Here is a 15,156-nt window from a genome sequence, read left to right as displayed (position 1 = left end):
GTTTTGTTCAATATCTTCATAAATGATCTGGAGGATGGTGTGGATTGCACTCTCAGCAAATTTGCAGATGATACTAAACTGGGAGGAGTGGTAGATACGCTGGAGAGCAGGGATAGGATACAGAGGGACCTAGACAAATTGGAGGATTGGGCCAAAAGAAACCTGATGCGGTTCAATAAGGATAAGTGCAGGGTCCTGCACTTAGGACGGAAGAACCCAATGCACAGCTACAGACTAGGGACCGAATGGCTAGGCAGCAGTTCTGCGGAAAAGGACCTAGGGGTTACAGTGGACGAGAAGCTGGATATGAGTCAGCAGTGTGCCCTTGTTGCCAAGAAGGCCAATGGCATTTTGGGATGTATAAGTAGGGGCATAGCGAGCAGATCGAGGGACGTGATCGTTCCCCTCTATTCGACATTGGTGAGGCATCATCTGGAGTACTGTGTCCAGTTTTGGGCCCCACACTACAAGAAGGATGTGGATAAATTGGAGAGAGTCCAGCGAAGGGCAACAAAAATGATTAGGGGTCTGGAACACATGACTTATGAGGAGAGGCTGAGGGAACTGGGATTGTTTAGTCTGCAGAAGAGAAGAATGAGGGGGGATTTGATAGCTGCTTTCAACTACCTGAGAGGTGGTTCCAGAGAGGATGGTTCTAGACTATTCTCAGTGGTAGAAGAGGACAGGACAAGGAGCAATGGTCTCAAGTTGCAGTGTGGGAGGTTTAAGTTGGATATTAGGAAAAACTTTTTCACTAGGAGGGTGGTGAAACACTGGAATGCGTTACCTAGGGAGGTGGTAGAATCTCCTTCCTTGGAAGTTTTTAAGGTCAGGCTTGACAAAGCCTTGGCTGGGATGATTTGATTGGGGATTGGTCCTGCTTTGAGCAGGGGGTTGGACTAGATGACCTCCTGAGGTCCCTTCCAACCCTGATATTCTATGATTCTATGAAAGTAGCCTAGGGAGTTGTAACTGACATGCAGCTGATACAGGGAACATTGTAGACAGCTGCTATCCACAGGGCCCTGGGCTAGAACCCGGTGTAGAGGGTGGGCCCGGGTTCCCCCCATCCCCCCAACTCCTGATTGGACACAGGAGGCATTGACCTGGTTTGGGAGAAACACCAGAAGGGAAGGACTAAATTGGAAAGGGATCTGGCCTGTCCCTGACCCACTAGGTGGGACACAGAGACTGCGGGGATTGTTCTCTGTTTTCCCCATGCTGGCCAGTAATGAGGTTAGCTGAGTGGACAGCAGGTTTGAGCCACTACCAAAAGTGGCCAAACTGAGGACTGCCGTGAATCTCTGAGGCAAACAAATCTGCCAGAAAGTGTAGGATCCACCAAGACAGAAGAGGAACTTTGTCACACACTCCAGACAAGTTGGTGTCAGTTCTGCCTAGCCTGCTTGATGGCCCATTAAGGACCATCAGCTATACAACTGACCCATTGAGAGAAGGCAGATACACCTTGAGACTCAGCAAGGTATGCAGGGACATGCCTATGGACAGGACTCTAAGGTTTTTTCTTGCCATCGTGCTGGAATGATTGTCTTTGGAATAAAGAAAGAAAGGCCACATGGCAAGAGACTATAAAAAGCTGCTGCAGCTCCTCCATCATGTCTTGAATCCTGCTTCTTACCTCTGAAGGGACTTTGCTACAAACTGAAGCTCTGAACAAAGGACTGAATGACCCATCCCAGCTGTGGATGTACTCCAGAGACTTGATTTGAATCTGCAATTTATTTCATCACTCCTACAAGCCTGAACCAAGAACTTTGCCATTACTGTATGTAATTGATGCCATTTAACCAATTCTAGCTCTCATCTATGTCTTTTTCCTTTTATGAATAAACCTTTCGATTTTAGATTCTAAAGGACTGGCAACAGCGTGTTTTGTAGGTAAGATCTGATTTGTATATTGATCTGGGTGTGGGGCTTGGTCCTTTGGGATTGGGAGAACCATTTTTCTTTTACTGGGATATTGGTTTTCATAACCATTTGTCCTCATAATGAGTTGCACTGGTGGTGATACTGGGAAACTGGAGTGTCTAAGGGAATTGCTTGTGTGACTTGTGGTTAGCCAGTGGGGTAAAACTGAAGTCTTCTCTGTGTGGCTGGTTTGGTTTGCCTTGGTGTGCAAAGGAAGCCCAGCCTTGCCCTGCTTTAAGCTATTTGTCCTGAATTGACACTCTCAGTTGGGTCCCACCAGAGGCAGCATTGTTACAGGCTCAAAGAAGCAGAAGCAACCAGGGAGGAAGCTGCTCACAAAAGAGCTATGACGTTAAAAGACAAAGAGCTTGAAGCCCAGAGGATAGTACAGCAAGATGCTCAGGAGGAGAAAGAGAGAGGTAGCTAGCCCTAGAATTAAAAGACAGAGAAATTGAGACCCAGAAGCATGAACTGGCTGTAATGGAGTGGAAGAGACAAAAGCCTTCAGCAGCTGGCTCCACTTCCCCAAAAGTCCACAAATGGGAGTGGTTATGTCCACAGTATGATCAATCCAGTGATATTGCCGAATATTTCATCACCTTTGAGAGACTGTGCATGCTCCATGCAATTCCTGAAGATCAAAATATGACAACTTTAGTTGTAAAATTGACTGGGAGAGTTCTGGACATATTTGAGAGATTTGTTAGACAAGTGGGTGAGGGGAAAAGGCATTACAAGCCTTGAAGAAATGTGTGATTTAGTTACTTAGGAACAGTTCTTGAATATGTGCAGTGATGATGTAAAACAGTATTTGTGGGACAAAAAGATGAATGCAGTGGGGTCGATTGGCTGGGATTGCAGACTCTTTTGAGCAGTCACAAGCTGCCATTAAACACAAACCACTGGCTGCGGGGGACAGGGTGGGGGGAAAACAGAATCACCGTTTTACCCCTGGGGAAAAGGAGGCTGGGAGTTCACCTCCCCATTCCCCTGTTACTCATCCCAAGTCTCCTGCACAAGCAGAGGAGCCCCAGAGGTGCTACCATTGTAAGTCCACCGAGCACCCGAGGGATAAGTGTCCTTGGCTGAGTGGGAACACGCAGCAGGTAACACATGAAGCTGCTGTTTCTCAGAGCACAGGGGTATCCCAGGCCTCTTTCCACACAGGATTTGTAAAGGTTGCTTCTACACAACCAAGCAGTGAGCATGTGCATGCTGTTAAACTTAACGGCAAAGTGCTCCAAAGTTGGAGGGATACTGGTGCAGAGATTTCTGTGGTCAGGAGCGACCTGATCCAGGAGAAAGACTGGTTACCAGGAAAAATGGCAGAATTAGAATTGGTGGGAGGTTACAAAGTCCTTGCACCCTTAGCTAAGGTACACATGGAGACTGGTGATTTGCAGGCTCAACTGACTGTTGCAGTGGTGGCAGACAATTTTGCACTGTTTCTACTGGGGAATGATTTTTTTGATGTGGCAGAATGTGTCCCAGGGTTTGTTAGCAGCAAGAAGGAATCTTGTGCTAAAAGGCCCAGGGGGGAGGCTGAAGTCACATGTGCTGCTGGGGGAACAGCCGCGTATCTCTTTAATTCCTCTGTAGCAGTGGAGAATGCAGCTTTGGGGGCAGGGATGGTCATAACCAGTTCCTGTAGCCCCAGGGCTCAAGGCAAGTCCCTGCGGGAAGAGCTGGATAAAGCCAACTCCTGTCCTGTGATGATCTCCCTGTGGGAGGGGGATGTTCCTCCCTGTAACAGGGAGGCCTTCCCAGCTGCTGACTGCCAGGAAGTTGCAGGTCAGCAGGGTACAGGTCCTGCCCTGGGGTGCACAGAGACATGTATCCTGGAGATGGAAGTTGGGGGTCCTGGTGACCGCTGCAGTGGGATCACACCACAAGGGCGCTGTAGCTGGAAGCAAGCCCAACCTGAGTGAAAAGGGGGGGATTTTTCTGGCCAGTGAAGGGTCTGTCATAGCTGGTAGCTGTGAGCCCACAGCTGGATCAGGGTCACCTTCCCTTTTTGGGGGTGCAGGAGTGTCTGCCTCAGGGGGGAGCCCAGAGAGGTAAATCCAGACAGAAGGTGAGGCGGGACAGGAGGGTCTGCCTACCTTTTGTAGGGAGGCTTTTTCCAAGGGGGAGAGTGGAGGATCTGCATCTAAAATGCCAGACCCCTCACCTGTGGATCAGGTTTTGAGGGAAGACTGGGGGACAGATCTCCTGGAGGGGAGAGTCCACTCAGCTGACCTGTTGGGAACAGAGTGGGGTGACTGAAGAGTTCTTACCAAACCAAAGCACTCCATTAAAGAAGTTCCCAAACCCTACCCTAAAACCTAAAGGATACCATGTTATTTATCTAAAGCCCTTTTATTCCCAAGAAATCAAGGTTCTCCAGTTTATAGCCCAGGAGAGAGCCAATGCTGAGTGGCCTGAAGGAGTTTACTATGAAGGGAAAAGCAATGGTGGCGTAGAAGAGGTGAGCCTTTCCATCATCCTTGGGCATAAGCAGCGACAGCAAATACAGGAGTTGTGCACCAGCTTTATGCCAATGTTTTCAGCCACCCCAGGACAGACAGAACGGGGGTACCACTCCATTGACACAAGTGATACTTGCCCAATTAGAGCTCAGCCTTACCGGATGGCTCCTCAAGCCAAAACTGCAATAGAAAGGGAGATCAAGGACATTTTACAGATGGGTATAATCCGCCCCTCTGAGAGTACATGGGCCTCTCCAGTGGTTCTGGTTCCCAAACCAGATGGGAAAATCCACTTTTGCATGGACTACCATAAGCTAAATGCTGTAACTCACCCAGAGAACTATCCATTGCCACGCACAGCTGAGCTATTGGAGAAACTGGGATGTGCCCAATTCATCTCCACCTTAAACTTAACTAAGGGGTACTGCCAAGTGCTGCTATATGTCCCAGCCAAGGAAAGGTCAGCCTTCATCACCCATGTAGGGATGTATGAATTTAATGTGCTCCCTTTTGAACTGCGAAATGCACCTGCCACCTTCCAGAGACGGGTAAATAACCTTCCGGCAGGATCTGGAGAATTTGCAGTAGCCTACCTTGACGATGTGGCTATATTCTCAGATTCATGGGCAGAACACCTGAAACACCTCCAAGCTGTCTTCTGGAGCATAAGGGAGGCAGGATTAACCGTTAAGGCAAAAAAAATGTCAGAGGCCTAAACAGGGTAACTACTTTGGACTCCAGGTGGGTCAAGGAACTATCAACCCCCTACAGGCTAAAGTAAATGCTATTCAAAATTGGCCCGTCCCTAAGACAAAAAAGCAGGCCGAATACTTCTTGGGCTTGGCTGGGTATTACAGACAATTTGTACCAGACTACAGCCAAATTGCCACCCCACTGACCAGACTTCGACCAACCTTCCGTTATAACCACAGATGCATCCGAGCATGGTGTAGAAGCAGTCTTAATGCAGGAAGGACCAGATCAACAATTCCATCCTGTCGTGTTTCTCAGCAAAAAACTTTCTGAGAGGGAAAGCTACTGGTCAGTCTCAGAAAAAGAATGTTATGCCATTGTCTATGCTCTAGAGAAGCTACGCCCATAGGTTTGGGGACAGCGTTTCCACCTGCAGACTGACCATGCTGCACTGAAGTGGCTTCGCACAGTCAAGGAGACTAACAAAAAACTTCTTTGTTGGAGTTTAGCTCTTCAAGACTTTGATTTTGAAATACAACACATTTCAGGCACCTCTAACAAAGTGGCTGATGCATTCTCCCAGGAAGGTTTCCCAAAATCAGCCGGGTAAAAATGTCCCTGTATTCTGTCATTGTAGTCCTTAAAAAGTGGAAAATACTGTTTAGTTTTTCATGCAATTAGTAGTAAAATTAGAGGTGCATGTATCTTATTAACTCTGTTTTCTTAAACCTCTAGGAAGAAATCCCAGATGGCGTGCACCTGACCTGAACCAGGCTGGCCAACATCGTCTGTGATTTGGGGGGGCGTGTGATAAATGAAGGGATGAGGTAGGTCCCTTTTATGGACACCCAGTCAGCCAGTAGCTATAAAATCCCTTTTAGTAGCTGTTCTCTAATTGCTCTACCTATAAAGGGTTAAAAAGTCTCACTGCTATGCATAGGTAAAAGGAAGTGAGTGGGAACCTGGCCAAAAGAGCCTATGGGAAGGCTAGAACTTTTTAAAATTGAAAAAAGACTCCCCTTTTGCCTGTGTGGTGTTGTTCTCTCAGAGAGAGGTGGACAGGACAACAGCTATGCTGTAAGAAGCTTGGGCCAGGTATGAAAAATCATCAGTATCATATCTAGAAACTACTCATTTAAAAGCCCAGGTATGTAAGTAGATCAGGAAATGTCTAGGAAGATGCAATTAGGTTTATGCCTTTTATTTCGTTATGGCTTTTGACCCCTCTGTGCTAACCATAGGTGCTTTTGTTTTGCTTGTAACCTTTAAGCTGGACCTCAAGAAAGCTATTCTTGGTGATTAATTCTTGTAGTTGCTCTTTTAAACTCTAGCAGTAGCCTGAGTTCCCAGATGTATTTTCTTTCTTTTTAAAGAACAGAATTGTATTTTTGTGTCTGAAGAGGTTTGTTCACATGTTTAATTAGCTGGTAGCAACAGCCGGTTTCCTTTTTTTCCCTTTCTCAGCTCTTCCTTAGATGCGGGGGAGGTGAAAGGGCTTGATGGTACCCCACAGGAAGGAATTCCCAAGTGCATGTTCCTGGGCTCTCAAAGGGGTTCTGCACTTGCATGGTGGCAGCATCTACCAATCCAAGGTCAGAGAAAAGCTGTAACCTGGGAGTTTAATATAAACTGGGAGTGGCTAGTATTAATTTTTAGAATCCTTGTGGGATCCTTTTGAAGTCGAAGTGCCAGACTGGGGAATTAGCCGAGAGGCCTAAGCCCCGCTCTTCTGAGGAACTTAGTGAGGCACAATCCCCGCAGAGGACCTTCTGCTGGACTCAGGCACTGGGGTCAGCGCAGCCTTTCCTGGCACAAATGCAGCAAGAGGAGCTGGGTCTCCATTGCTGAGTGCTGAGCTCTGGCCTGGTCTGTCCGGCAGGGCAGGGCCCAGTCTCCCACTGTCTGGCAGGGGGAATGCCATCAGATTGGGCACAAGTCCCCAAAGTGCCACCTACCTGTTTCTCAGCATGAGTGGGGACTTCATTAGCAATCCCCCGGCAGGTCCTTTGATCAAATTCTCACTAAGTAGCTTCCCCTGTGGCTCTGGTCTCCTCCACCCCGTCACTTGAGTCAGGTTCAATACTGCCCCATTTTCCTGATCTTGTCCTTCCCATCTTAATTTACTTCCGGCTGCCAGACATTCCACACAGTGAGAGCCAGCAGCGACTCTTCTGACAGTCTGTCCCCCTATGTTCACCCTTTTAAAAGACTATGATAAATTTTGTAAAAAGTAAGCCTTGTGAGTATGTCTTTGAAAACTCATAATTGCTGATCATTATTGTCCTGGTAAAGTTTGTGTGACATCATTGTATGTAAGTTATGAGATTTTACTGTATGAAGTTTTTGAGATGTTCCAAGTCTGGAAAAACAGCCACAAACTGGTTCCTCAGAGACAAATGGCAAACTGATGCCTCCGCCAGATGTCAACAGGATCAAATGGACCATCACCTGGCTAACTGGCCATTCTTTGGCAGGAAAGAGGATGTGGGTAAAAATTTACATTTTGACAAAGGAACAGCTTTAGATTCCTGTCCAAACAGATTTTCTGTTGCCTGAACCTCAGCTGGAGGTGGTTTTCAAAAAAAAGAGCTATAAGAAAGGGGAATGGACACCCCAAAATATTCCTCCCTTTCTCTCTGCTCACGGCATCAACAACAGTTGAAAGACATGGAAAGTAACACTGAACTGGGGGAGGGGTCCCCGCTGAAAGGAGTCCAACCTGTAAGACTGCTAAAACATGTGGTGTGAGAGAGATTCACTTTGGGGGGAGGGATAGCTCAGTGGTTTGAGCATTGGCCTGCTAAATCCAGGGTTGTGAGTTCAATCCTTGAGGGGGCCATTTAGGGATCTGTGGCAAAAATTGGGGATTGGTCCTGCTTTGAGCAGGGGGTTGGACTAGATGACCTCCTGAGGTTCCTTCCAACCCTGATATTCTATGATTCTATGAATGTATTTAGCTTATTAAATTAGGCGTTAGTTGCATTTTACCTTTTATTTCTTTGTATCCAATTCTGACTTTTATGCCTCATTACTTGTAATCCCTTAAAATCTTTCTTTAGTTAGTACACTTGTTTTATTGTTTTATCTAAACCAGAGTGTTTGAATTGAAGTATTTTGGAAATTCCATTTGGGATAACCGGGTTTGTGCATACCATTTTCTATTCATAAAACGATGGACTTTCTATGGGCCTGTATTGTCCAGGAGGGTGCGGGGCAGTACAAACAGCACATTTCTGGGGGAAAGTCTGGGACTGGGATTTTGTGGTGTTGCTCCGCAGTGTATCTGGGAGGAATTTACATGCTGGAGGCTGGCTGTGAGCAGGCCAGGAGTCGTTGCTCTCACAGCGAAGCAGTGTAAACGACACCCCAGGTTGGAGAACTGAGGGGTCACAGCTGTTCGACAGTCCAGCTTGTAGCCCCCCAGCTCCAGAAACAGCAGCTCTTCCTAGTGAACCACAAGGCCACCTTATGGTTCACCTGAAGTGGCTGGCCTTGGCTCAGTGCTTAACGAGCAGCCAGTCAGAGGCCTGTAGCACTTGGGTCACCTCTGGGCTGTGTCACCCCTGCACAGTCTGCAGTGAGTCCCTTCTGTTGATCTGCAAAGCAGAGACCCTGTGCCGGCATGTCTCCATGGCGCCAGGTCCCGTGGGCTGTGTGGGCGTCTCTGGACACTGTCCAGCCAGGTGCTGGCACTCTTAGGCTATGTCTACACTTGCCAGTTTTAGTGCAAAAAGTCAGGTTTTTGCGCAAAAAACACACTAGCATCTTCACTGAAATCTACATTTTGTGTTGAAACTCAGCAGTTTCAGCACAAAAATAAAACCACCCCAATGAGAGTCTTTTTGTGTTGATGCTTTTGCGCTGATGTGCCAGTGAAGACTCTTGATTGCTTTACTGGTCTAATTGCCCTCCGAGCTGTCCCACAATGCAGCGCGGGAGTGCCTGCTCTTTGAAACTTAACAGTCCTGCCTGCAGGTATGCGCCCCTTCCCTTTAGCTCTGTTTTGACAGCTGGTACTGTCACTTCTCTGGGACACAAAACAAATAATTATTGTGGAATGCTCCTGCTGCCTCCCACGATACAAACAGAGGCAGGCAGACAGAATGTGGTGTGCAGAGTCAGGGAGGGAGGTGGGGGCTGAGGCTGGGGTTTCCCCCTCCCCCTGCCTTAGGACTGGTTGCTTCCAGCGACTGTCACACATACATATCCACCCCGCCACAATAATGATTTGCTTTGTATCCAGGAGCAGTACATAATGGGATAGCTACCACAGTGCACTCCTCTCATCTGCAATGCAAGTGCTGCATAAGTAAACACGCTCTGACGCCTGTGGAAAACAATGTGAACACAAACCAGTGCTTTTCTTTTAGCACTTTTCTATCACTGACAAAACGGTCAGTGAAAAAACTCTGCAAGTGTAGACATAGTCTTACCTTCTGTCAGTTTGCCGGCTTGTTCTGCGGCTCCTCCTGGCAGGATTTTGGAGAACACACTCTCTCCATCCACCCCGGACTGTCCAGCTGCTGCCCCAGTTGGTGGGGGAGCCCCTGATGGCTTCTGACCCACTTTAATACCTGCCAGGGAATATATAGAGCCATAGTAAGGAGAACCCAGCCACAGCCCCTCCCTGACACGGGCAGCGCCTATGTGACATACTAGAGATGGGGCCAGAGCCCAGGTGCTTTCAGCTGCCAGGAGTCTGTGGCATGACTGGTACAGATTAGGGCAGGCTGCTTTTGGGCACCTTCTGCACATCTGCTTCCCTGACCGGGGGATGCCAACCCACCCTGGGTCACTGCTGACCCCTCTCCTGCCCTGAGGGACCATGACCACCCAGTGGTAGGCTGGGGATCTGGCCCCATTCCATAGCCTGACAAGAGCGGGATGCATTTGTTTCCAGGCTCCGAGTGATCTCAGCCTCTGAATGCTGTGATGTGCTAGGGAGGGATAAAAGTGGATCTTCTCTTTGAAGAGACCAGGCAGCCATGGCCCTGGCAAACACAGCTGGTGCCTGGCTGCTCCTTCAGTACCATGGGCACTGCCAGCCAACGTGAGCGCAGGTGGCCTGGCAGGGCCCAATGTGTTGGTCTGGCTCACTGACCTGCTGCAGTCGTTCCCAGTGGTTGTGCTTGGGGCGCTCTCCCATGCGGTGGTGGCACTTTTGTGGTGGGTTTGGGCGTATCCACCTGATCCACTTTTGGCTGTAACATGAAAGGCATAGTTCAGAATTCCCCTGGTCTCTGTGCGCATGGGTGGGCAGGCAGGTAGGGCATGGGGCTGGTAGAACAGCAGTCCCAGGGGCATAGGGGCACATCAGTAAGTGCTGGCAGACAATCCAGCCCTCGTAACAGGTCAAAGACTATATCAACCCAGGATCACGCATGTTGCCTCCTGGGAAACCCACCCTGACACCCCCTGCTCCCAGCCACACATATGCACATCTCCTCCCACACACAAAGGCCTACCTTGCAAGCCAGCCTGGCTCCCCAAGGCAATGGCCCAGCCTCTGTCATCTCTTGCAATCCACAGCCAACTTCATCCAGTCAGCTGTTCCCTCTGCTGCACTTCCTCAGGGGGCAGGCGCTGGGCCTGGCTCAGGAGGTAGCTGGGCAGGGGGGAGGCCTCTGCACCAGTATGGGAGCATGGATTTTCTGCCCAGCTCCCCAATCCCATCCCCTCCTCCCTCCCCCCACCCCAAATCCTTGCTTCCTTCACATGGCCCCTCCCATCTGTTCTCTCTCCTGATCCCCACATTCCCCACTCCCTCCCCCCTGGCTTCCCCCAGCCCCCTGATCTTCCCATCCTCATCTCTCCCCTATGCCCTCCATGCTCAGCCTGCCTGGGTGCCCAGCAGGTGAGCCTGGGAGGCAGGCTGGCTGCACTGGAGAATGGAAATAGCCAGCAGACCTGAACAGTGCCATTGGCTTATTGTGCTGTAAGGTAGTTGGCTTGTCCTGGCCAAGTGGGGTGGGGGGAGGGGGAAGGAGTAGCTCCAGGTGTTTTTGACTGAACAACTGGAGCCTGAAGTCAGGCAATGAAGGGTGAAACGGTGGGATTTTATTTCTGCTCTTAGTGCCAATCTCGGCACAGCCTCAGCTCTGTTGCTCCCCTGAGATCTCCATAATTTAACGCCTTTCCTGCTGTGGAACATCCTAGGTAGGTCTCCTGTGCGACAGAACACATCAGCTGCCTAGCAGTTGGGGGCCCTCCTCACTGGATGATGTACTCCGCTGTGCTGCTGTGGACTGGGGGAGCTCATGACAGTGCATAGCCTGTGCCCTGGGACGCAGCAGGGGCTCCCAGCCTCTGCCTCCTTCCTATGCAACCAGATTCTCCTAGGGTGCCATTCCCAGTGCTGCAGGACAAGCCATCAGCTGGGCACCTGCTGTGTAAGTGATGAACCAATGGCCAAAGAGCACGCACACTTACTAGCCCTACTTGGTGACTGCCTGGCTGTGCAGGGAGGGTTGACTGGGGCTTCCCGACATGCTGGGACTGGACGGGCTGTTGTTGTGGTGGCCGAGAAGAGGGTGGTCCTTGAGCCCCCGGCTGTTGCTGCATCCTAGCTTGCTGCTGCTGCTGCTCCTTCTGTGGCTGAGCAGGTTGCTGCGAAGGGCCTGCTTGCTGTTGTGGAGACTGCCTGGCTGATGGCTGTTGCTGCCTGGATGGCAGCTGCTGCTGCCCGGATTGCTGCTGCCTTGTTTGCGACTGCTGCTGTGAATGGTGCAGCAAGGGCTCTGTTTTCGGCTGTTGGGGCAGTGGCCCATGCTGAGCCTGCCGTTGGGACTTCTGGGACTCTGAGGTATGGTGGTAGCTGGACGGCTGCTGGGACTGCTGCAAGTACTCCACTGAGCTGGAGGGGAAAGCTGGCTGGGCTCTCGTGTCTGACTGCTGGGCCTTCTTCTGGGCAGATGGCTGCATGTGTGTGCGGACTTCATGACGGCCCTGGTCTCGGGCATGCTGCTTGGATGTCCTCCTGGGCTGTTCATCACTTGGGTGGCGGGAAGAGGCTGAGTGCCTTCCATACTCTCCATGGTGCCGGTGGTCTTTGGAAGAAGGGTGACGTGCCTGAGAATAGTCATCGTGCTGCCACAGGTCTTCGTCTGGAGGCTCATCGTAATCATGAAAGGTGTGTTTGATGGGAGGTCTCTTCTGGGAGGAGGAGTGGCCAGTGTAGTACCTTACCCGCTCTGAGCGAGCTTCCCTGGGCTTATCAAACCAGTCTGTCTCCTCCTGACCCAAATGATAGGCTTCAGAAACCAAACACAGAGCACAGTCAGTCTCTCGGTCCCGTGGTGGGAGCATACCCCATACTGAAGCCATGCAATGAGATAAAAGAATGCAAGCAGCTTATAACATGCAACTGGGACATGTCATAGACCCCTCCCCAACAAATACAACACATCATTACATGCAGCAGGCACTGAACACTGACATACTACCACCAGACACCTGGAACATGCAGTGGAAGAAGGGAGAAAGGCACATAGTATGCAAACGCAGGCTGTGAGACTGTCTTTGCAAATGACCCATAGGAGCATGCTCTGGGGTATGTCACCACAGGTAACTGTTACCTTCACTGTCTGAAACAACACAATGTGAATCATCCATGATGTAACCTTCTTCATGCTTGTAAGAGTGGTTCCTTGGCACATCTTTGATATGTTCTTGCACATCAGGCAACGAGTGGCTGGAGCAGAACTGGGAACAGCTGTCCCCAGAGGACTGAGGGAGAGGTCCACCTGAGGAGCGGGACATGCCCACAGACTTTCCTAAAGGGCTGATGGGACTTTCCTCTTCAGTGGTCTGTGTACGAATCGGAGGCCGCCCTCGACTCTGACTCATACTAAGGGAAGATGGTTTGGAGCTTCCTTTCTGAGGCTTCTCCATGCACTCTCTCTCATAGGACTTGCTTCTGCTGCTGGCATCGCGGCTTGATGATTTCTCTGTCCCATAACCCGACGATCTAGACCTGCTTCCAGTGCTGTATGCTCGATCGTCCTCTTCTGTCATATCCCTGCTGGACACGCCATAGTATTTCTGCTGCTCATACACATTCTTCTTGAGGCCGTAGGTGATCTCGTCCTGAAGCTTCTTTGCCCTGGATGCCACATTGCTGCTGCTGATAGACGTAGTCACTGTGTAGGAGGCCAGGTCCGACTCCACATCTTTGGCTTCTTCTATGGGGGAGAATTTGGAGATCTTTTGCTCCATGCCTTGTTTCCTGTGTTTACTGCGCTTGGATGAGATGACAGCAGGGGCCAGGTTTTTGGAGGAATGTTTCTGCATCCCCAGTCCAGAGCCATGCTTTTCTGAGCGTGCGGAGTGCCGATAATCGTCCCCATAATAGGAGCAGGGGCTGCTGGAACTGCCTGACATCCTGCCATTGCTCTCCATGCCCCTGTGGTAGCTGTTCTTCCCCCTATGGTCGGCACCAGGCTGATCATACATATCCTCCTCTGACTCCTCTGCTTTGGAGTAGCAGCAAGTTCTGCTGGAGCCTTCCATCTCCACCAGCTCACTCTTCTCTTTGATCTGGTGGCCAGTGCTGCTCTGCACCTGCATCTCCCCCTTGTGGCTGTCTGCTGCAGTGCTCTCTTTGGTCAGCTCGCTGATGTCCTCGATCATCACATAGTTGCGGGGAATGTTCTGCTCCAGGTTTGTGTACAGAGAATCTGAAGCGTAACTGGCTGAGGGGCTTTGCATGGCATTGCTCTGGTCAGCTGGCCTGGCCTCTGAAGCCGTGTGCTGGGCATAGCCGCTGGTCACTGTCGTGGGGCTGTATGTAACTTCTGGGGCTGCTGAGGAGATCACCACGGTGGGATTTCCAATCACTTCATAATTGGTGGGGATCTTTTGCTCCAAGTCTGCTAGTGATGTCTGCCATGGCTTCTGGTGCATGGTGTGCACATCTGCCTGCGTTTGGAAGAGGGCACTCTGTGCTGGCTGTGAGGGTGGCTGGTTGGGATATGTGGTCTGAGCTTGATAGTGATGAGGCGGCCGGAAGCCTTGATGGCTCTGCAAGCCCAGCTGGGGCTGGTAACCGGTACTGGGAGGGAAGCTGTGTGTCTGATATGTACTTTGGGAGGGGAAGGCGGGGAGCTGCCCAGCCTGGAAGCCATTCTGAGATGTGCCACTGCTGACCACAGGGTAGTGGGGGGGCTGGAGCCGTGTTTGCTGGAAGGCGGCAGGGCCAGGTGGGGCTGCTGGGTATGGGTAAGGGGCATAGGAGGAGGCTGATGTGTACTGTGTGCTGGAGAAGTCAGTGTAATGGTTAGTGGGGGCAGTGCTGGGCCTGCTGAGCAGACTGCTGCCCTCGTAGCTGGAAAGGTGTAAATTGTTCAGCTCGCTATCAGACATGTAGTCCCGGTTCTCGCCCAGGCATCTCGGGTAAGGATAATCCCGCCCTCCCCTCTCCTTCAGAAGAGACTCCTTCCTCTGAGTAATGCCCAGCTCCAAGTACTTCAGCTTGGCATCGATCTCCTTCTCTTCCTCATCCAGCTCTGCTTGCTTCTTCCGCAGCTTCGTGGACTCATGCTCCACCAGCTTCAGGTCACGGTCGATGTCTCTGAGAAGGGTGGCTTTGGTTACCTGAGTGGCCTGTTCTCCTACCCCCTTCTGCATGAAGCTGGGCAAGTACAGCTGGGAGTGGGCTTGGCTGGCCAGAGGCAGGTGAGCTTCCTCCGGAGGGGGGCTGGGCAGTGTCCGCTTCACCTTCCGCATCAGAGTGTTTGACTGCAAAGCGGAGATCTAGAAAACAATTGAAACTGGCATTAACCTAGATACTGGGAGTGCTGCAACTCCCTTGGGGAAAATGGAGAGGTAAGAACTCTGCCCTGCCGCAGTGTCTTTCAGCAGCGTTTATCTAAGTGCTTAAACATTCATTTCTTAAGCCTCGGCATATCCCCATGTTATCACTGCAGTCAGTGGAGAAATGGGGAAACTGAGGTACAGGGACAGGCCACCAGCTTCCCAATATCACAGAGTGAAAGTAAGCACTGGAAATAGAGTCCAAGAGGCCTGACTCCTCATCCCCTGCTTCCTTCAGTGGGAAATGAACAGCCAC

The 15,156-nt window shown here is 50.6% G+C and overlaps 1 protein-coding gene across 6 annotated transcripts in view; it reads right to left on the bottom strand.

Moving 5' to 3' along the window:
- The window catches only part of BSN (bassoon presynaptic cytomatrix protein), a 479,044-nt gene that overhangs the window by 42,671 nt on the left and 421,217 nt on the right, over positions 1-15,156 (bottom strand). For all 6 annotated transcript variants that reach the window (XR_006292516.1, XR_006292515.1, XR_006292517.1 and 3 more), the window contains 4 exons: positions 12,665-14,840; positions 11,520-12,340; positions 10,192-10,291; positions 9,524-9,664 (listed from right to left, as the gene is read on the bottom strand). Coding sequence is in view for 3 of the 6 variants with exons in the window: in XM_043552315.1 (XP_043408250.1) it covers positions 9,524-9,664; positions 10,192-10,291; positions 11,520-12,340; positions 12,665-14,840 (3,238 nt within the window). In the remaining 3 variants the exon portion in view is untranslated. The remainder of the gene's footprint in view (positions 1-9,523; positions 9,665-10,191; positions 10,292-11,519; positions 12,341-12,664; positions 14,841-15,156) is intronic.

This window comes from Chelonia mydas, chromosome 7 (genome assembly GCF_015237465.2).
Source record: "Chelonia mydas isolate rCheMyd1 chromosome 7, rCheMyd1.pri.v2, whole genome shotgun sequence".
Lineage (NCBI taxonomy): Eukaryota > Metazoa > Chordata > Testudines > Cheloniidae > Chelonia > Chelonia mydas.
The sequence above is the reverse complement of the archived record's forward strand: the minus strand, read 5'-3'. Positions and strand labels throughout refer to the sequence as shown.